At 39.4% G+C, this 22,159-nt stretch overlaps 1 protein-coding gene across 2 annotated transcripts in view; it reads right to left on the reverse strand.

The window, feature by feature from the left end:
- Nucleotides 1-1,471: 1,471 nt before the first annotated feature.
- The window catches only part of LOC137464683 (leukemia inhibitory factor receptor-like), a 55,719-nt gene continuing 35,031 nt past the window's right edge, over nucleotides 1,472-22,159 (reverse strand). For both annotated transcript variants that reach the window (XM_068176128.1, XM_068176127.1), the window contains exons 11-20: nucleotides 19,974-20,139; nucleotides 19,748-19,818; nucleotides 19,114-19,327; nucleotides 15,629-15,808; nucleotides 13,920-14,021; nucleotides 12,198-12,365; nucleotides 11,329-11,490; nucleotides 10,188-10,281; nucleotides 9,572-9,650; nucleotides 1,472-8,899 (exon numbers count right to left, since the gene is read on the reverse strand). In XM_068176128.1, the coding sequence (XP_068032229.1) occupies nucleotides 8,261-8,899; nucleotides 9,572-9,650; nucleotides 10,188-10,281; nucleotides 11,329-11,490; nucleotides 12,198-12,365; nucleotides 13,920-14,021; nucleotides 15,629-15,808; nucleotides 19,114-19,327; nucleotides 19,748-19,818; nucleotides 19,974-20,139 (1,875 nt within the window). In that variant the 3' untranslated portion in view covers nucleotides 1,472-8,260. The remainder of the gene's footprint in view (nucleotides 8,900-9,571; nucleotides 9,651-10,187; nucleotides 10,282-11,328; nucleotides 11,491-12,197; nucleotides 12,366-13,919; nucleotides 14,022-15,628; nucleotides 15,809-19,113; nucleotides 19,328-19,747; nucleotides 19,819-19,973; nucleotides 20,140-22,159) is intronic.

The following is a 22,159-nucleotide window of genomic DNA, read 5'->3' on the forward strand; positions in this document are numbered from 1 at the left end:
TTATTTATGTGTTGAGAGAAACTGTCTGTGGTTGCAAACCCGGGGGATCATGTACTTTAATGCTACAGCCTGTGCCAAATTGGGAGCAACCAGCACTAGCAGCACAGGGAGACTCAAACATAAGATAAAGTTGTTTGCTGGAACAGGGCCAGAAAACATGGATGGTCTGACTCCCTCTGTCCACTCTCATTGTGATGGTTATGTATGGGACAGTTCATGATCCCTGCAAAAAAACCTCCTGGTTTCATGGTCCTCTGCTGCTGCTGTTGTGTATCTCCATGATTATCGTATCTAGTCATTTTAGCTGCCCAGGAGCTGTGTTAAATACACAGCCCAACTGGATTAACCTGGTTTTGGTAGACATTGAACGAGCTATATCTGAACACCTGCAATATCTTCAGAAGATATTGCAAAGCCATCATCTTGTTAGTTCTTTTAGACCTGAGACACAGATGATGGAGTGAGTCCTGTCTGGAACTCTTCCCTGGTGTCCCTGCTCTGACCAGAGCAGTAGCACGGCTGGAGAGGGCAGCTGTGGGTTTCACTTTTGGAACAATTAAGCCTTTCCTCATTTCCACAGCTCTAAGTGTCTTTTCAGAACAGTACTCTTCAGTCCCACTAAAAGTCCTTAATCCCACATCTCCCCAGTGCTTAGAAGAGCTCCCACACCCTGCCCAGTTGCTGTCACATCAAGCTGCACCAATCTGCTGTTGTGAGGCAAGGAATTGAGTCTGACTTTCAAGGATGCCTCCAAAGAGATAGAGAGAGCACAATGCCACCATGCCATGATGGTTTCATGTGACGTGCTGTAGTGTACCACCTGTCATTACACACATTGCTAAGTTCAGGTAAAGGAGCTGTGGATTAGATGAGCCACAAAATTCTTTGGCTGTCACTAAGACACCAAATGACAAAACATAAATGGCCTCAAGCATAAGGCCCATGACCATTAGCTGGTCATCTCAGTTCCACCAAAACATGCTAAGACAGTGTCCTGTGCCACCCAAACCAAGCCCACAGTGTACAGCATAGGCCCCTTCATCCTGCCACTTCATCCCAGCACAGGGATGTCCCCCATGCAGAGTCTGCAGGGGCTGATGTCAGCACACCCTCAGCCCAGGTGTGCAGTGGGCTCACATATCAAACCCCAGCTGTGTTAGAGCTACAAGCCAAGGAGGACATGGGTAAGTGACCTGGACTTTTTCCTATCACTGCATTGTATGGCAAGAACAGGAGGGTTTCAGTGGGCCTTGGAAATAAATGGTAGGGTCTGTTGTGCTGCAGAGAAGCTGCTCAGGGAGTATCTGTTACTGTCCACACTGCCTATCAGGAAGTCAAGGCTGTGCTTGCTAGATCTTGTGGTTATTTGCTCTGGCACAAAATTAAAATAACTCTGTTTGTACTGGGGCATGAGCAGAATTTAACTCTTAATTAAAAAAATAAATGGGAGAGCAAATAATATGAAAACATATAAGAGTGTAAGAAAATATATTTATTAAATTTCATGGCAATACTATGGCAAAATTGTTAAACACATGCTTAACTTTTAGACATCCAAGCAATACAACAGGAGTTACATCAAGCAAGCAAACTAGGTTTAAAATGTATGCAAAGTTGTATCTTAGGTTAGTCTTAAATGTCAACTGCCACACTGAAATATTATATCCCCAACATGATTCCATGCTTCCTTTTTTAAGCATGCATTTGTTTAACTGCTTAGATGATCAATTTTCATATTGATATACTTTGTTGAATCAGTATTTTACTTGGCATGCTACAGCTTCATTAAAGTGCCTTGTGATGATTTTGCTAAAATCGTGAAAGAAGTAATTTTTCAATAGCAGATTTGGAAGCTGGAAAATTTCAGTATCATTCAGCAACAAAAATATGCTGAATGACTTATTAGATTTAGTGTGTTATGAAGACTATTTTTTCAGCTCTATCTACTGATTTAGTCTCAGAATTAACTTCTATAGATAACTATGTCAAATTGGCAAACAGTATTTTCACTAGTATTTAACGAAAGTCCATTAAAATCTTCATAAAAACAGAACATAAAAAACATCTCTAAGCAAATTATTTATGTTGTAAAAAATATGGTATAAAAAGAGCTAAAAAAAATTGAACCTATTCACAGTATATGTTTAAAGTTACAGCATTATAGTACAATGTTGTGTGTTTTTTCAGGTGACCTGTATGATTCCACCAGTTCTGATGTTTTGTGTGCCACAACAGGCTTGAAGTTCAAATTGCTGTTACCTTCAAGTAGGATTTCAGATATATGATTCAGTTGTCTTCTCTTCTTGCTATCCCCAGCTTTACAAGCTTTTGACATGCTATCAAAATGAAAAATGTTTCCAAAGCCATTCTTGAACCACATTTAGAAAACACTGACAGAATGATGTTCAAGGATTCTTCTTTTACTGTATTACTACTAAAGGGTGTGAACTTTCTATTTTACTTTGCCCTGCTCAAGCTATTAATTTTTAAATTTTTCTTAATCCAAGTAATGAAAAAGTGAAAATTTCACTTTTTGCTTTGTTCTCGGGTTACTTTTACTCACTACTTTTTGAACAACATGAGACCAAGTGAGCTGCAAAGGTATTGAGCCTTCTAGTGGAAGTTGTCCATAAATCTCCACTGAAGCTTGCTTTCAGTCAAAATGCAGATCTGGGACTGTCCTAGAGATTTTGTTAGGTATCACATTGAAAACCAAGGATTTAATCTGTTCTGGTGCACCACAAAGTCACATGGACAGTGCTGTCACAAGAGGAGGGTGAGACTGGAGAGGGATTAACCCCATCCTCTCATGAAATGCCCTGCCATTAGACCAGCTCACCTGCATGGGGATGCTGAGCCCCTGCCCTCCAACACCCAGAAGTCTTGAAGTCTTCTGGAGGTTTTTTTTTTTTTTCAGTTGTAAAAGCAGAAGGAACTAATAGATCTTTTTGTGGGGGAGAAGTATTGTCATGCACAATACTGGGACAACTTAAAAAGTTACAGAAAGCCTGCCAATATCATCTGAGGTTTGTTTGTACAACATGCAAAAATTAAAAAAAACACTGGCTATCTTAAAAACACTAGGGAAAATCCAGACATATTAATGGGGAAGGGGAAAGAAAATTGTAGTGGGAGAAACTATTTTACAGCTCCTAACAAGATATCTAAGACAGTCTTAAACATAAGGGAATTAAACACTCAAACACTTCTGAATCATTGTCTAGCATCTGGGGTCTGGGACTGTGTTTCCAGGCTGGCTAATGGAAAGACTGAGGGAAAAAAACAACAAATACTGCCAACAGCATCTCTGAGCATTGTCCACACAGAGCATCACTTTGCACCACAAGGGTTGCAAAGTGTGTTGGGAGGAGCACAAGACAGCAGGTGCTTCCTCTAGACAAAACTGTCTCAGAAGGTATATATTCATGTACAGGACTCCAAAAAAATCACTTTGGCAATTGCAAGCCGACTTCCTCTGCCATATGTACCTAGGCACATGATGATGCAAGCACATGTGTGCATAAAGGGTTAGGACTTAGTGTTATAAATGTTAAATGTCATTTGCACTGAAGTCTTCATCAAAGTCTGTGGCAGAACAGAAGATGCTATTTACATGGGAAGCTCTTCATAGATTTATGGTACACAGAGCCTTGTTAGCAATCTCATTCTCTAAATGTTACATTTTTCTGATATCTGTCAAATTATTTTATTATATTTCTATCTACTTGTAGGGATACAAGTATTCTATTTACAAAGCAATATTTATTTAAAAACAGAACACACAATTTATCATTGCCTTTTCAGAGTGATGTCTTATCACCTTCTCTCTCCAGTGCATCCAAATGCTTTCATTTTTGCTCCTATTCATGTTCAACTGAGTGTCCTGGAGGACATGATCACAAGAAACACCACAGCACTAAGCTTTACCCCGCTGAACCTATCAACAGCAACATAAAAAGGTGACTTAAAAATGCCTCTTCAGAGCAGCCTAAAGCTCGAGGTCAGCAGGAGTGCACTGCTGCCAGTTCCTAACAAAGTAAAGTTCTGGTCCCCCACATAAACCAAAGATGAAGAAACACGGTGCATCTGCCAATTGTGCCATGACAAACAACACAACAACTGGTTCCCTTTGGAAATGGTTTACCCATGAAAACAGCAACTAGAGATAATAAGGACAGCAAATGTCAGTTATCAGGTTCTAGGTCTGCCTATACAGCCACTGCATAGCAGGGGAGGTAATTCACTGCCTGCCTCTAATATTAGCTTACTATTTTGTTGATATATTAACTAGTAGTTCTGTGAGGTATATCACATGCAGATCTACCATCCCAAAATCTAACACAAGCCTGAGATCCCAGATCTTGTGCATGTCAAAAAACAAAAAATAATGAATGTGTCAAATAGGAGAGTGCACAATGACACATCAAATGTGGCTGATGTTCCACACGTACAGTGAACAGTACAAAAATCCATTGCAAAACTTAAATTGTCACATATGACAGGCATGGCTCAAAAATAAAAAGCAGCAGAACCAACGACTTCAGAAAGCAACTGCTTGGCATTAATACCCTACATCTATGAACACTGATCCTGGAGGACTGAAGTTAGGCATGACACAATCCCTTCTGGTCATATCCCTTCTGGAAGTTGTTGGGTTTTGTTTTTTGTTTGGTTATTTTTAAAAATTTTTTAATGCTGCACTTTTTACTATTCTAAAAAATGAAGTAAAAAATCCAAAATAACTAAAAATAAATGTTCAATAAAGGATAAGATTTTTCACAAAAGGATAGTAAGGAAATGGTCTTTAAACTTTAGGATTCCTAATATATTTTTCAGAAAAAAACTTGTCCAAAGAAGCTCTTCAGGAAGCTAGAAGGCACTAGTACAAAGAATCTGATCCCCTCTGAAGCTTACTGTGTTATCAAAGCATTTAGAGGCTATGAGAAAGCACCATGCTTTGAAAGAGTATTTGGTTCAAAGACATTCCTAAAGATGCTTCACTGGTTTAACATGGCACTTGGGCTCAGAAAGCAAGTCTGTTCCCTGACTGTCCTTGTCATTCATCTCTACTGCTCCACATACCCAGGGGTGGCTGATCACAACATTAACACACCACCTCTTCCTATGCATCTGAATTCACTGCTGAAGATCTGAGATAGGTATTTGAAAGGCAGCACTGAATAGGCTCAAAGGAAACTACAGAGGTGAAGCAGCTGAGCTTTCAAGTGCTGGAATGACAGCTGCTTACTGGTTCATCAGCATTAAGCAACAATGATGCTACAGATACTGCACAAGTCTGTGTCTCTCCCACATCTGCCCCACTTTTCTTACTGAAGCAATTGCTGTTAAAGGATCTTTCTGACCTGCACCCTGAAAGTCAGAATACCAGGTATATAGTCAACAATTAAAAATAAAAAAGAAAAAAAAAAAAAAGAGGGATGAATAATTAGGTCAGAGAGAGTTTACAACGTCAACATTGAGGCAGAACATGCATTTGTGGAGCTTTTCCTTACCTAATCACTAAGAAATTAAGCAATTTAAAATGTTGTCTTTACTGAATAGGAGGAACAGCACACTGGGAAACCTGAGTATGTGATGCTTATGTGTAAGTGATTCACCATGTGAACACTGAGAATGGTCCTAAACTGCTTCCTGTGAGAACTCTGTTCTCTGTAGCTGCCCTGATTTCCAGTCTCCAAATAAAAAAATTGCTAGTATTCTCAAACTGCAGTTTGATTTTGTTTCTTGCAAAACATAGCCATATGAAAAGCCCAGTTATTATTCATGGTCAGCTGTTCTGTTACAGAGGTTTTCTTTTTTCAGTTGGATTACCATACCATACTGACTGCTCCTCTGCACTGAGAAACTGCTCTATTAAAAAAACCCCTAACCACTATCCATACACGCTGTCCATGACATCATCTGCTTTCAGTTAAAAGCATATAGCAGCAAAAGCTAAAATTTGTCTTAGGAGATGGACACACTAAGCCAAATCTACAATAGTGAAAAGAAATACTCTTAAAAAAAATAACTATGAAAAACAGTTGTTACTATTGGGATTTAGCCTCCTCCCAGCTATCAATCACAAAGTGCTTAACTACTTCCTTTCATGTGTTAGTTTAATGTTCTAAGTAATAGGCTATGACACTTCTCTTGTGCTCATGTTTGGTCACAAATGGATGTCATCAGCTCTTTGCACTGCCTTTCTTTCCACGTGCTGCCATGCTAATTCAAAGACTCAAAAAATGAATCCTATGTGCACTTTCTGTTCTTTCTGAGACACCTTGCACTCTGCCAGACCTGCAGACTAATCTGTTCTTCATTTCTTCACAGTTCACTCTTCAGGGAGGCACACACAGGAGGTTATTACCTACTATGGTAACTATTTAGAGCTTTGCCTTTTTGTTGGTTTTGAAACACCTCTACACTTTCGTTCTATGAAGATGGCAGAGACATGTCAGCCTCTGAAACTGAACCACCCATTGCTGTGATTATGTTTAACCTTATGCTTGGTTTTATTTTCATGGCCAGATCATGTGGTTTGGAGACCAAATGTCTTTCAAGTCATCCTCCTAGTCTACTCTCGCACCTTTACAACTAGCAGCCGAGCCAATTCAGTCTCCTATCTGTTTTGTTTAAAAAACCATTCCCATGTCTTATTTACTAAAAAAAAAAAAAAACAAAAACCAAAACCAAACAACAATCCAAACCCCAAACAAAGCACAGTAGCTAAGGAAATGGAGATTAAAAAAATGGTTAGGACTTTATGGAGAACCTTTTTGATCAAGCTCTTTTTAACATCTGATGCCTCCCCTGTTTTACAGCAAGAAACAGGTAAATTTCTCAAACATTTCACCTGTAAGCTAGTGAAATTCATGTATGCCACAGCCTGAAATTTACACAGTGAAATGTTACAGTTAACAGTTGTTTAGAGATGTACATAGGAAAACAAGCATTTTAAAATATGATTGTTCTAAACACTCCTTTAAGCACATAAATGTACATAATTTAAGCTTTCTTTGCATCACATATCTGGTAAAGGAGAGGTAGAATTAGCTGCACTAAAACCTCCCTGGGTTTCCCCCTGCCACTAGAGAAATCCTACCTTGTAGTCCCAGGTAGGATTTGTATAGAATGTCCTGTTGGGTTGACACCTAAGATCAAAGATCAGCCAGGCAGCAGGTAATACAAAGCTAATATGATAAAGACCATCCAAAAAGCAATTTCTCCTCAAGGACCTAGTCCTACTACTGCTAATTTCATGTGCCAAACTGCATCAGCAGCAAAGGTGAGTAGACAGATATTTCTCCATGGCTTACATTACTGCATAGTGCAAAGACTGCTGAACACTGAGGGTGAATGGACTACTGTACCACTTCAAAGCAGGAGATCTGGAGCAGAAGCTATGAAATACAAAATGTATTAGTGCAATACATTAGGAAAGATTAACTCTTTAACCAAAAGATAGAAAAAATATAGAGCATTCTAAGTTTTGTTTTTTTGTTTTTTTTTTAAAAAGGAAGTTTTAAACTTTATGCAGTTCTTGTTGAGGTTTCAATCAGTGTTACACTTCTTTTCCCCAAGTTTGTACCCCTGAGTCAAACATTTAATAAACATTGTACAGTAGGTACAGAAATTAGTGTCTAGTTAAAAAGCAACAGATTTGAATGGCCATCGCTTTGTAAGTGTTAAACAGTGACAATAACCTTCCATACAGGAGAAGAAAAAAAATAGCACTCTCAATTGTTCTTTGTTTATAACTAGGTAAAAGATCTCAACAGTTTCCCACCACATTGTTTCCATGTCTTAGGCTGAGATTTGCTATAAATTAAACCTTCAGCAAGGAAATCTGTTGGCGCTGCATCATTTGAGTCTGCATGGTTGAGAACAACTACAACAAAGCAAAGCAATCTTTCCAAGTCATAAATTGCATTAGACCACGTTTATCTTGGAGCACTGTGTGAAGGTAGGCAGAGTTCTTTGACTATAATTATCAGGGCTGTAAATTCAAAACCCCTTACATCCAATATATTTTACTAGAGTAATAACTAAATTGCTATAATTTTGGCCTCTCAGCCTCTATTACAATGGAATATTAACACTTTGACTAACTTACACATGGTAACATTCAGGTCACTAGAACTTCTGACTGTCTCCAAGAATAATTAATGCCTTTTGCACTTTTCTTCTTCCTTTCTTTACAATATCAGGAATAAAAGCTTATTCAGAAGGCAGGTTCATGTGCAATGAGGACTCGCTGTTAATCATTTGGTTTGTTCTGAAAAAAGTGTGTGAAGGACCACCCTGTGTTAATGGGTTTAGGAAAGTCTTCATCATCTTTTGGGGGAAGCAGAAACTGTCCGGAATTAATTGAACACGGGCTCCCAAAAGATGCATTTTCATTGTTGCTTTCAGCTGATCCAGGAGAGTCTGGAGTGCCCATGTTCCAGGGGTTTGTGTTTGCTTGAGGTCTGTAACCTGCAGTTTTATCCAATTCTTCCTCCACAGGTGAATGACCCTCTATTTTCAGAGCACTGATAGACAGCTGCATTTGTGGCTTATAGCCTGCTGTAGTCACTAAGTCTGTTTCTGGCTCCTCCTCTGGTTTAATTTGAGGTTGATACATTGACTGGATGTCAATGTAAACCACCTGAGATGACCCCCCAGGTTCATCCATAGGGGGATTTGAGATCTCCTCTTCAATGATAGGGGGGCAGTAGGAGACAACAACGTGGTTCTCCATTTCTGAGTCAGAACCATCTTCAGGCACAGTGGTCTCCGCTGCTGGGGACATCATCTCTGTGTCTTCAATCTTTGGAGCTGTAGACTGTGTTTCCACCACTTCAACACTGTTGGGCGTGCACGGGTTCATTTCCAGTGTTTTAAGTGTCTTATTCCCCTGAAATGAGAAAAAGGAGAAGGGGGAGACACTAAGCTAAAAGATCTGGAAAACCCGAAAGCAACAAGTTGCTGAAATTACAGCAGTTTGGTGGCTTGTGGATTGTACTTATCCAATGGCCACTAGTACAATACATTAAAAAAGAAAAAAAGTGTTTATCATTTTCTGGCTCACATTCCTGTTAATGTTAGAAGTATTTTATGCAAATTAAAGAGACTTGTGATCTTGCAGTAAGTGTTCAAGAGCTCTCCCCAAATCTTGTCTTTGTATAAGCCATACCTGAAGGCTGTTTTAATATTATGCCCATCTCCAACTAATGTACCTGCCAGGATAATGGGATATGGCAGATCTCCATACTTTCTGCTTCTTCTAACACTTTGACAAATATGGGCGTGTTACTCCTGTGTTCTTATCAGGTAATGACACTTTTCATTAGCTGGAAGAAGAGAAATGCAACAGTCCTTTCCTAGTTCAAACATTGCAAGTAACTACATTAACAACAACAAAGCTCTAGATACCACCTGACAAAAGTTACTCAGTAAATTGGCTTGTTTCCCCCTTCCACAGAGTTTTTTTTCTACAATTGGAACAGATGAGTCAGTTTGCAAAAGAATTCTTGAACTGGTTTTATCTTTCAGAAGTTTAAAATACTAGATTTAAAATAAGGGTTACCTCACAGATGTTCCTCTGAAACTGCAGTGCCTTACTGTTCTCAGGATTTGGGATTTCTGGATAGAATGTTTCTTTAATCCTTTAAAGAGGAAAGAATAAACTGTTATAAAGATAGCAAAGCCTGAAACAGATTGTGAATACACAAAAGGAGTCAGGACACTTCCCTTTAACAGAATACTGAAGACATCTGGTGCAAAGATTTAGTGTGTTGAACTTTCACTGAGTATAATGGAAAAAACAGCAACCTTTTTTTTTAAGTTGGGAATTTAATATGCCACATTTACTAAAAGTTGAAGATGTTATGTCTGTCTATGTTTGTAGAGGGCACACAAATTACAGTATATCGCCAGTGTATTTCCATTTGGAAACTGTTTATAAACGGTGTTCACTGGAAGACAGGCTCCTGCAAAAACTTTTTGCACTCCTCCCTCTGACCTCTCTCTAACTCAGTTTCTCCCTCACCTTCCACATGGTGTTTTTGCCACCCACCTTTAAACAGTGCCCACTAACATCTTTGGGTATTTAGAGAAAACAAGGAGTAAGTAAAATCATGGAAAACCCTAGCACTGAAGCAAACACTTCCAGGAAACGATGAGAACCCAAGGCAGGCATTTACCATTCTCTCTTTCGGTAGCAAAAGATGCTGGCCAACACTCCCAGCAGCACCACCACTGCGACGGGGATGAGAATTGCAATGATTAATCCCACAGCTGGGGGATAAGAAAAAGAGAAGACAGTAAATACCCAATGATAGTATATCCAATGTTACCAGTAAATTTTATGCCTTTGCTAGTATTTCCCCCAATTAAAGACCATTCCATTAAACTCAACTAGTGCAGCATTCTGCCAACAGTGACCTACACCATCAACCTTCCCCTTTGCTGGAATTCACAGATTCAGTGATAACTATGGGAATCAGTAGATATTCCTCTCTGATTGTTTAATTACAGAAAGCTTCATGTGCTGCATAAGACTCATTGTTATGGTGATTCTGTTCTCACTATGCACTGGCATTGCACTTTCATGCTACCTGACCTGGCCAAGTTTCTGGTAATGGCTCTTCTAGGCCAACAACTAATTGCATAAACAGCATTGTCTTTTATATGTTTTAAAATGCTTCCAATCCCTGGGCTTTAGCTCCAATAGATCTCCATTGCCTTCTTCCATTGATATTAAATGCCTCGAGCTTGATTTTTCAAGTATTTTAGTTGCACCCCAGTGTTCAGTCCTTCATAGGAAACAGGTTTTTTCTCTCTTTCTCCAAAGTCAATCTCTATTTTTTTTTGTAATTATCTTTCTGTGTTTGCTTTTGTCAAGGGATCAATAAAACTGAATTCAGAGAAGAGAAGCATTTGTTTACAACTCTGAAACTAATAAAATATTTCCACAATGACTTTCTTCCCACCATGTATTATCAGATATCCATCATGGGAAAACTGACAAAAACAACTGGCTGTTTGAGAAAACTAAGCTCAGACACTACTACATTTAGTAGTACGTTAGAAGTTCTTTTTAATGCACATATTACCATGAACTACAAAGTAGCTGTAATAGGAAAAGATCTTTCCCTCACTCTGAACTGTATTTTTGTATTTATAATGAACCAACTAAATAAAGTGAAAAATTAGACTGTAGGCCCAAATCACCTACAGAACCAGAAAAAATCCACAAACAAACAAAATAAGCTCAGCTTTATATACATCGTACACCCCTGTACTAAAGACAAGGATATGTCTGAACAGGGATAATCAACTTACAGTCCTCCTTTGTCACCACATAGAGGCTGTTTGGAGGGCTCAACCCACCAGCAGTGTAGGCTTGTAGCTCCAGCTGGTAACTCGTTTTGCCTTGAAGATCAAATATTTTCATAGACTTCTTTGTTAAGTCAGTGATATTGTTAACTTTAAGTTCTGGATTCCCTGTTTATTTGGTAGCAGTAAGAAAAGCATAATTTCATAAGAAAGGATTCAAAAAGACAACCTCAGCTTTAGCAAAAGTGTCTTGACATGAGCATAATTTCGTAAGAAAGGATTCAAAAAGACAACCTCAGCTTTAGCAAAAGTGTCTTGACATGAGCAGATGAAACCAGAACAACAGTCTGTGTAAAGAAAAACTGAAATAAAGAACCCTAGCAATGCTGCTTGCTTACACAGCACTAAACATTACAGGAGTCTGGTGCTGCTGCTGCAGATTGACTACATTTCCTTACCCTCCTGCATGTCCTCTTGACTCCATGAATGTGAGTCAAGCTTCAGTCCTGACAGGACAGGCACTGGAAGACTATACCCTATTAAATATAGCCATGTAACCTCCCCACCTCATCTACCCAGGGTATCTGACCACACGACAGCATGACACCTTGCCACTTAGTCACTGCATTACTTTATGTCCCCAGTGAGACAGGGTTTCCTCCAACATTTGCTTTATATTAAAAAACAACTGGGCTAATCACACAAGGAGCTGATGATTTTAAATGCCTTTGTCACATAACAGGAGCAAATTATAACAGTGAGTAATGCAACTGAATCATTATTAAAGCATCTTTTTATTAAAGTGAAATTAAATTATTAAAAAATAAAAAGGAAAGATGTAAGCAAGGAAGTTACAATCTACATAATCAACTTACCTGATTCTGAAAGTCCAGACTTTAAAGCATCTTTTTCACCTTTTGCAAAGGAAAGAAGATATCCTTTTAGAAATCCTCGGCATTCTTCAACAGGAATGTCTTCCCATTTTACCAATATAGAATCTGAAGAAGTTTCTTCAACAATAAAATTTGGTGCAGTTTTTGGAGCTGTAGGGAGAATTATAAGGGAAGAAACTAGTAATAAGTTACCTTATCATAAAATGCTGAAACCATGTAAGTATTTAATCAGTTTTATTTTGGAGCTAGCATTTTCCAACCTTTTCCTCGAGACTCCTCAGTGTAAAGTACGTGTGAAAGACTTAGTAGGTGTCTACAAAAACACAGCTATGTTGGACTAATTGTTAATAATTACTGCAGTGTTAGTTACTAAGAGGTGCTAGAGGAAAAATTTCTCTTTGGTCAGCCTTCTTACAGACCCATACAAGTAAATACCCTTCTTCCTGCAACAAACCCCAAAAGATTGTATAAACATTCAGAGGATACATATTAGCTTTTACAAGCTTTAACTGTGGGACTTCATAGCTCGTCTTAATACTAAAAAAATTCCACAATTCTACCATCTCAGCTTAAAAGAACTACTCTTAGCAGTTTACACAAGTCCTTGTTCCAATACTTAAAGCCTACTGAAAGTTTCACAGCAGATAATGCATATAGCCATGTATAATGTCAGGACTTAGCCTGACATTTGGCTTTGATCCAGCAGGGCTGAACTCATGTTTAAGAATGCATCCATTTTTCTCTTGATGGTTACTTGTCCAAAAGCAAACCTGAAGTTTTAGAATGAATCTATGCTCTTGTGCATTTCTCAGTTCCTAGTAAGCTTCTTCTGCGCGGTCAATGCATTTTTAGTCCCTCAAAGTCATTATATCTGGAAAGCTTCTGTCTGATCTGCTCATAATACACATGGAAAACCTTTCAGAATTTTTGCAGAAATACAAATGGCTGAAAATTGAGTTTCTGGTAAAATTGCCTTAACCTCACCTTCAACCTTTGCAATGAAATAAATAATACCATTTCCAATGACTCGGATTATGTCATCAGTTCAGTTTTCTAGGCAAACTATTTCAGCAGAAATCACATTAAACTTCAAAGTGAAATGGGTGCTGTAGTTAAGATACAATACAGCTGTGGTGTTAAAGGGTAAAGTCATGTCCAGACACCTGGGAACAGAAAGCATTCAGACACTAATGCATCTTCAGGCCAGCAAAGCTCAGCACTGGGTCAAACCCCAGTTACCCAGACACGGTTGGTGTGGGATAGAATACAAGTGCAATTCTCAAAATGGTTTGTGCTCTAGGATCTAGTTTGGATCTAAGAAGTGCTTTCAAACAGAAATGTTATGGATACTTTTTACATTTGCTGAGCTGTACCAATGTGCTTGGAAGTTTACTTGGACTTGATGAATCAAAAAAGTTGCCTCCTCTTGTGTAGAAGGGATCACAGCCATGTGGCTCAAGTTATGGCTGTGAATTGCTGTGACACTCCTGTGCCGCCACACAAGCTGGAAAACACAGGGTTATTGCATATGCTTGGAACTGGAAGTGGCTGGAGAAATGTGTTACAGTTTTACGCAGAGAACAAACAGAAGTCAGTAGTACTGCATGGGGATTCTGGTCTCTGTCTTCTGCCAACACTGAGCTAAAAAATAGTCACAGACTAAGCTCACTTTGCAGAGCTCCTGAATGATAAAAGTCCACTTACGCAGCTCTTTCATATACCCAGTTACATTTTTCAACAACTGATATCCTGTGGATTTGCAGCCATACAGAGAAAAGTTGTATCTCACGCCAGGTTTGAACAGAGCTGCAAGAGAAAATTGCTGTAAGAATATTTCATATCAGAAGAATGATGCTTTTAGATTTCACATGATGCATATATATAAATATGTATTAAAAAATTACAAAGTATAATGCATAAATACTATCCCTGCTTGTAATTTCTACAAAAGCTATGCCATCAGATGTGGTTTAGAAGTAACCAAATCTAGCTCCCAGAGAAAGTTTAGTACTAAACAAAGAGGATTCAAAACAAGCTACTCAAATTGCATAAATTGCCCTTTCAATGGGGCAACACAAATTGAAGTTACCAGAAATAACCCCTTTCCTTTCCTCCCACAGCAGCCGTGTAGATCCTGCCTCCTCAGAAATACAAATGCATTTTGAAATAACCAGGCTTACTGGAGCAACAGTACAAAATATATGCAGAAAACTCCAAGAAATGACAGTGAAACAACTTAGCAATGAACTTCAGTCCTGAACTGACTTTAAAAAACACAGATAGTCAGCAAATCTATGCTTCTTGTGTCTTTGGTGGAATTACAGGTATTTGATGCTATAATGTGTAAATAATTTACCACTTTCTGGGATTTTCTCAAATCAGGGCTGTACACTACTTTCAAGACTTTTTCTAAACAAGATACCACTGTGAAACTACACAGAAGTCAACTGGGTTTTGCAAGAGTTCAGGTCCAGCCTGAGAGTCTCCCAGCAGGACTAAGAGCAGAGGTGGATTTGCCAGCTTAAGCCCAGCCCTAGCAGCTGGATAACTCATAAAAGAGTCACATGCTGCAAGAACCATCCCAGTGAAGAGCTCAGGAGTAAAGCAGTGCATCATTGGACAGACACAGTATTGTCTGCTTAAAAAAAAAGAAATCTCTATCTAGCACAAACAGAAACAACATGGACACAGTGTTGTAATTACAGACAGAAAAACATATTGCCCCCACTCTTCCAGGTTTCACTCCTCCTCAACTTTCCTATGTACACAGCTCAAAGCTGTTTCCTTGAATGGAGACTTTAATACTGAATTCTTCTAAAAGGCAAATATATACCCTTATAAACAGCAGAGAAAAAAATCCCACATCTTTAATGTGTTCTCTCTTTCCTCTTCTACTGCTACTAGTCCCACCACAGCTGAATTTCATTTCCCTGATCTGCCCACCAGCATCTAGAGACCTGGAATGTGCCCTGTTCCAGGAAATTTCAATAGTTGACAGCAAGCCAACACATGGAGGTCACACTTAAAAAAATCTGCCTCATGTAAAAACAACGGATTAGTCTTCTTCCATCCTGAGCAGCACTGTTTATACTTAGAATCCAAATAAAACCCCAAACTCTAGATTAACCATTATGCATTAGGCTGAGTTAGGAAATTGTGGCATACAGCTAGAAGAGGTAATTTCAAAACAGTTAATAAACACAGGATGATAAAAGTTAAGTCAAGACTGATATTTGGATTTGGCAAGACTGTATAAGAAATTAAAATTAACACAGTACCAAGAAAAAATTCATTTATTTACACAAGTACACAGCAATCAAGCAATCTGCAATCTATAGCTTCATGCTAGTCTCATTCCACTTGCTGCTCAGGATCTCAAACAGAAAGACTCACAAGAAAGTATTCTGACTTACCAGATTTTATCACTGCATTTGTTGTATTTGAAGGAAATTTCTGCCAGTCCACACTACAGGGTTCAGACCCAGATGAATGACACCATTTTACTATGTAGCCACATGTCATGTTGGGGTAAGAATCCCAAGAAATATTAATTCCATTCCCCATTGCCACGGCCTGATCTGTTGTGACATTGTCTGCAACAAAGATGACACAAAAATCCATCAAAGAGCAGACACTTATCTATAGCCCAAGATGAAATAAAGCCTTCCAGCCACAGCACAACGACTTTATAAATGGCAGTCATTTCTAGGGGCAGTCATTTCTAGGAACGAAAGGCACGAGAGTGAACTGTGAATTCGAAGCAGTGCACTCAGCCGAGCTTTCTGGAGTGCTCAGAATCAGACATAGCCTGCAGCAAATCCCTCAGCCAGCCTTAAGTATGATGATGAGAAATGCAGCAGCTCAGGATGGCTTAAAAAGCACTTTTTCAAGCTGAAAAAGCAGATGTCAGGTTCAAATATGAATTGACACCAATATGGCATGAGCCTCCAGCTATAAATTCCTGCTGTCATTTCATCAAATGGTTTGCTTTGTGCTTCTTTCAAAGTATCTTGCTGTCACTCGCCCAACCACAGATAACCATTTTTCATGAAGAATCAACAGCAATAATCATGTCCCTGGTGAACTTTATGGAGGCTTCAGTCTACCAAGGGTAAATTATACAAGAAAGAAAAAAAAAAAGCTTTGCCTTTAATCTGTTTTTCTTGTTTCTGATTATCAAAGGTTTAGCTGCCCTTGTGAAGTGATCAGATCTGGGAACAGCTTCCAATTTCTGCAGCTGCCCTCCATGGCTGTCCATCACATGGGACCCCGCAGAGCTAAGGGATGGTTTCCAAAGGCCACCACAAAAGGGGTGGCCCCATGACAGATCTGCAAAAACAATCTCAGGGTTTCAGTTTTCCTTTTTCAGTGTTCTCATTTATGCTCCCCATTGAGTCTATTATTTCATTTTATTAAAGCCATAAACTATGGAAGGCTGAAGGGCAAGGACAGTTTTTAAGAATTAGTGCTATGAAAACTCTGCTCTCACAGATGTGCTATGAATGTCAAAGGACTATCTATTTCTAAATAATCTTATACATATAATCGTATATAGTTAAGTGTACAATTGTTTTTAGCTTGCTCATGGCAAGAAAAAGACACATGAATAATAAAAGTAAATCAACTCCACAAGGGCCTTGATACTTTCCCCAGAAAAACTACTACGCATCCAGTGAAACTACATTTCTATGATGCTGGAAAAGATCATATTTCTAATTATCACTTTAATTTTTCTAGTTACAGAAAAGAGTTTTTTACTGACAGTAATCACATACTGTCTAAAAAATACTTAAATACATCACACTCCACCTTATTTTCTGAGCTAGATAACTAGAAATTCACCATGGGCAGTACTGCTCATTTTGGTGTATTTATAGCTGCAACTTACACTAGAAGAACAAATAACTACCAGCACTAGAGCATTATTAGTGGTAGGGGAGCCTGGATCAGCCAGATTACATGCCCAAAATTCTACAGAGCACTTTTCAGAGACAGTGACTAATTATGGCAGTGTATCCTTTGTTTGTGTTTTCAGTTTTCATAAAATCTCAGCAGATCTCCAGCTTCAGATCCTCTGCTCTCTTACTGACATTAAAATCACTTACAGACTGCACACAGGAAGCAGCCAGAAAAGATGTCTGGGCAAAAGTGTCATCCAGTTCTTTGAATGAGTCATCTTGTATGACTCCAATCAGTGACTCAATTCCTATACCAACTCAAGAGCAAATCTTTAATGAGTACAAGTTGGGTAACACCAAAGGGAACCTCAGATATCTAAGAGAAAGCTATAAATGAGTGCAAAGCTCCAGCTGCCATCAGCTATCCCACACCACAAACCTGTTACAGAGACCTCTGACTCCCAGAGCCTCACCCTATCTCTGCAGGAGGAGAGCTATAAAAGCATTTCAAATCAACTGTCCTGTACAGTTACTTTTCCCTCCAATAGGCAGACCAAGAATATACTACCAGGTATTAGCATCGGTGCTGTGCTCAGTTCTGGGCTCCTCAGGACAACAGGGACATGGAGTTCCTGGCCTGGGTCCAGCGGAGGGCAACAAAAATGCTTAAGGGACTGCAGCATCTCTCTTACTAGGACAGGCTGAGGGAGCTGGGCCTGTTCAGCCTTGAGAAGAGACAACTGAGAGGAGACCTCATCAGTGTCTGTCAAAGCCTGCAGGGAGGGGTCAGAGGAGGGACCAGGCTCTGTTTGGTAATGCTTAGCGACAGGACAGAAACTGATGCACAGGAATATGAGCATGAGGAAGAACTTTCCTGTGCAGTGACCAAGCACTGGGACAGATTTCCCAGAGAGGTTGTGGAGTCTGCCTTACTGGAGATACTCAAGCACCATCTGGACACAATCCTGTGCTGTGTGCTCTGGGAGCGCACTGCTTGGGTGAGGAGGTTGGACTGTGGGCCCTTCCAACCTGACCTATTCTGTGATTTTTTGTTCTGGAGAAGCACAAGAAACATTGTATTTCACATGGTTTTCCTTCACACAGAAACAAACTTGTTTTTTCATCTCACTGTGAATCTCAGCCAGAATACATTTCTTCCTATGAGAGATGGCCATGTCTTACCAGAACCCGAGTTGCCAGACAACCAACTGTGACACCTGTTCTCCAGGTGGGCAAGGAGAAGCAAACCCATGAATGCTCCTGGCAAACAAGTGGAGACAGGCCTTGCTGTGCGAATCTGTCGTCCCTGCAGATAATCAGCCAGATCTGGAGCTAAAGGTTTGGGCTTTGGGAGATTACACTGTCTGGTGTGTAGGGAAACGTGGACTCTCAGTAACTGCTCTGCAATATTATCTACTCTCCAAGCTCAATGTTAAGAGCAGAAAATCATTATCTGGCTCAGCTATTTCCCTTTACAAAGCCCTCAGCAAGAGTAGCAGCGTTTTAATTGGGAAGCTAAAGTCCTACCTAGTTTTCAAATACTGGCTCCCTAGCACAAGGCTGCCAACACTTTACCAACCAGCCAAATTAATATTCTCCTGCAGAGCTCACAGGCATTGAACTGACAATTCTCGCCTTAAAAAGCCACACAACACCTCCAAAACTTCTGAATCTCTTTGAAATGTAACACTTCTCAGTGTCTCAACAAGAACACACAGAAATACACTGAGCTCCCTAAATATCAGGGATCCACACCAATGCTTTTGAAAAGCACAAATAGCTGTAAAGACAGCACATAATCATCTTTATGTTATGTAAGAGCACAATTAATTGGTGAGACAATACTCCAAGAGCAAAGCAGCATTTTTCCCCCCCGCCCAGCAGATTTGTGTGGGGAAATAAACACAAACAAAAAAAAAAGCATTATTTTTCAATAAACAAACTCTCCTAGATATTCCCCAAGCTTTGAAGGTGCTTAACTCTCAGCTGGGAGCACTCACCACTTGGAAGTTCCACGCTTGTTATCCTTGAAGGGGGAGATGAACCCGCATGGTTTCTGGCTACAACACTAATTACACAATCACTTTTTCCAAGTTTTATCTCAGTACTGTTTGAGGGTTCAAAGACTACTTTATGCTCCAGTAGTGTCTCTAGCAGGTAGCAGGACACTTCATGAGACACTATTTTTCCATTGGTTTCAGAAAGGGATAAGGGCTACGAACAGACAAAGAGTGCATTAAAACCAAAATGCAATATACAGAAGACGACATAGGATAATATGAATTTACTGTTCCTGATCTAGTCTGATGACTGTGTAAGATTACAAGACAAAAAAGTAAAAGTAACTCAAGTGTGACTTTGAGAATTAACATGTAAATTCAGAAGTTTTTAATTTTCAACTGAGATGTGTAAAACATTTAATTCTTCATGTGAAATGCTTCTCAAAGCAATGTTTAAATTATAAAATTTTAGTAACATTCTTATTTGGGGAAAAATGTTTGTCTCGATGGTTCTATAAAAAGTTAAGCAAAGCAGTCTGGTTTATTGACTATAAACTTCACTAAACTTATAAATGTGTAAGTAAATAGTTTTCTGTACAGTTACATTACATAATATTTTAAGTGTTCTATCTACCTTCCAGAAGACTATTAGGCTTTCACCAGAAGGACTTCTCTCTCTCCAGATATCTGGTCCTCTTGCAGGAGCTAAATAAAAAAAATAAGAGTGGTAGTTATTTTCCCCAGTGGCACAGTAGACAATTTACCATCTATTGAAAAGTTATGATTTTTTAGATGACTAATTTTAAAATACATATCTTCACAAGTTCAGCATTTCATCATTAAGAGTTAGATGAACTTACGGGCTTCTGACGTTGTCTGCTCCACTCCCCTGCTCCAGTCACTCCACCTCCAGAAGTGGTCAGCAGCCGAACAGCGCACCCTGAGCTGGTATTTGGTGTCAGGGTGCAAAGCATTCAGCTGAGCTGTGTATGTTGAAGATTTACGCCCAGGAATGGAGACATTGTGCTGTTAAAAATTTATGGAAATTGACATGATACATGTATTCTTTTTCGCCTAGATTACACACCTAGTCAACACTTAAAAAGGTGGGGGGTTTTGTCCCCCCAAAATACTGAGTGTCAAAGCTGCAGTCAAGCCCTAAGAAGAAAATAGTGGGAAAAAAATGTCCCATGCAGTCACCCTAAACAAGGAAAAAAACTTCAGAGATCCACCAAAATTAAGTTATATATAGACAGAAATTGAAGCATACATTAACGTGTGAAAAGGAGCAGCAACATGGATGATTCTTCAACAGGGTGAGCTCTGCACACAGTAGCAGGTGGCTGTTTCCCATCTATACCATTCAGTCCCCCTCTCTCCCACATGCAGCAAAACTGCTCACATGGGGCAGGCCAGGATTCTGGTGTTCAGAACCCACACTCCCATTGAGCACATGAACATCCAGCTGTAGGGATGAAGGCCTTTTTCCTATGAGACATGCACAGGAGCTCACTAGAAACATCTCTTTGAGAAGGATGTTTATTATGCAGTCTGCTGCCTTCATTTTTCTTTCAGATTATAGTATCCAGGTCTTACCCAGGTGATCTCAGTTCACAGCTCTTATGATCAGACTAGTCTCTCCTATTATTCTTAAAGTGGTGTGAGTCTAGAGAGCATTTCAATTACACAATTACTTAAACAAACCCTAAGCCTGGGAATATTATTTTACTGAATCCAATTACAATACATGTGCATCACAGCTGCCAAAAACTGGACTCCAAGTGACTTTAAGATGCAATTAATTGTGCATTTCTAAAGCCAAATGACAACTTGAAAAATACTAGAAAAGCCAACAATCTCTCATTCGGATGGAAACACTTCTGAAAACATCCTCAAAATGCCATGTAAAACCCCACAGCAATTTCACAGCTACTTTTGGGACAGGGAACTCCTGGAGATTTTTATTTAGCAACCAGCAACCATATAACAAAGCTATAAAAACTTTTGCCAAGCTTTTTGCTGCATACAAAAGATCTGTGGGTGAGGGCTCTGATACAGGTGAAGGGAATCAAACAGCTGTGGAAGTGTAAGTCTTGATCCTCTCCCACTATCCCAGATGATTGATGCAGTAGCAGAGTTCACAAATGAGTGCATGCCCCAGGTTTTGAGCTGCATATTCCAAAAATATCTGAGTTCCTTTTGTAGTACCTAATCTCTGGTATTACTTAACACATGTTATTACAGACAAAATATAAAAGCTTAAGGCTTCTGCAGTCATTAAGTGCTTTGAAAGTATTTTAAAAATACTGTTAGAGAGCATGCACCCTCTTATTATGGAGGCATGTACATAATGATTGACTTCAGTCTCAGCTGCATCATTTCTGTGGCTTCATTTATGTTATTCAAGGCTGTGCTCAACAGCTGTGCCCATCTGGCAACTAAGTGAAGAGGGTAACAGAATACTGCTAAAAATCAAACAAGCATTGCAAAAAGAAGCCTCTGAGGTTAATGTGCTCAAATTAAAAATTCAGCATCTATGTACTAAGACCTACCTGAGAATTCACTATGTGCTTATTTGAAATGGTCAGAGATAAGTATGCACAGAGAAACTGGTGGCAAATCTCAGGCCAGCTGAAAATGCACTTCTCATTAGGCTTCCCCAGTGAGACAGGTCACCCCATGCTAAATTCATTAAGAATGCTACAGAAGTTACTCCAGGTAAACTGGAGTTTACCTACTGATACATCCCATGGGAGAATCTTTCCCTATCCTGTATCCTGTCTCTACATACTGACATATGAGCAGGTTTATGAGCAGCTGCCTATTATGGCCATGTGCATGTCAGCTGCTGACAAACAAATGACCTGTTCTCTGAGGGGAAAAAATAAAGGGAGAAATTCAACTGCAGACTTCAAGATCTGAAGCAGCCAGTGTGGAAGTCTACAGGGCACCAGGAAGGACAAAGCACATGGTTACCTAAAAGGTCAGCATAAAGTACTATGCAACCCTTTCAAGTACCAAATAACATGGTGCGTAATTTGGCTTT

This window comes from Anomalospiza imberbis, chromosome Z (assembly GCF_031753505.1).
Source record: "Anomalospiza imberbis isolate Cuckoo-Finch-1a 21T00152 chromosome Z, ASM3175350v1, whole genome shotgun sequence".
In the NCBI taxonomy this organism is placed as follows: domain Eukaryota; kingdom Metazoa; phylum Chordata; class Aves; order Passeriformes; family Viduidae; genus Anomalospiza; species Anomalospiza imberbis.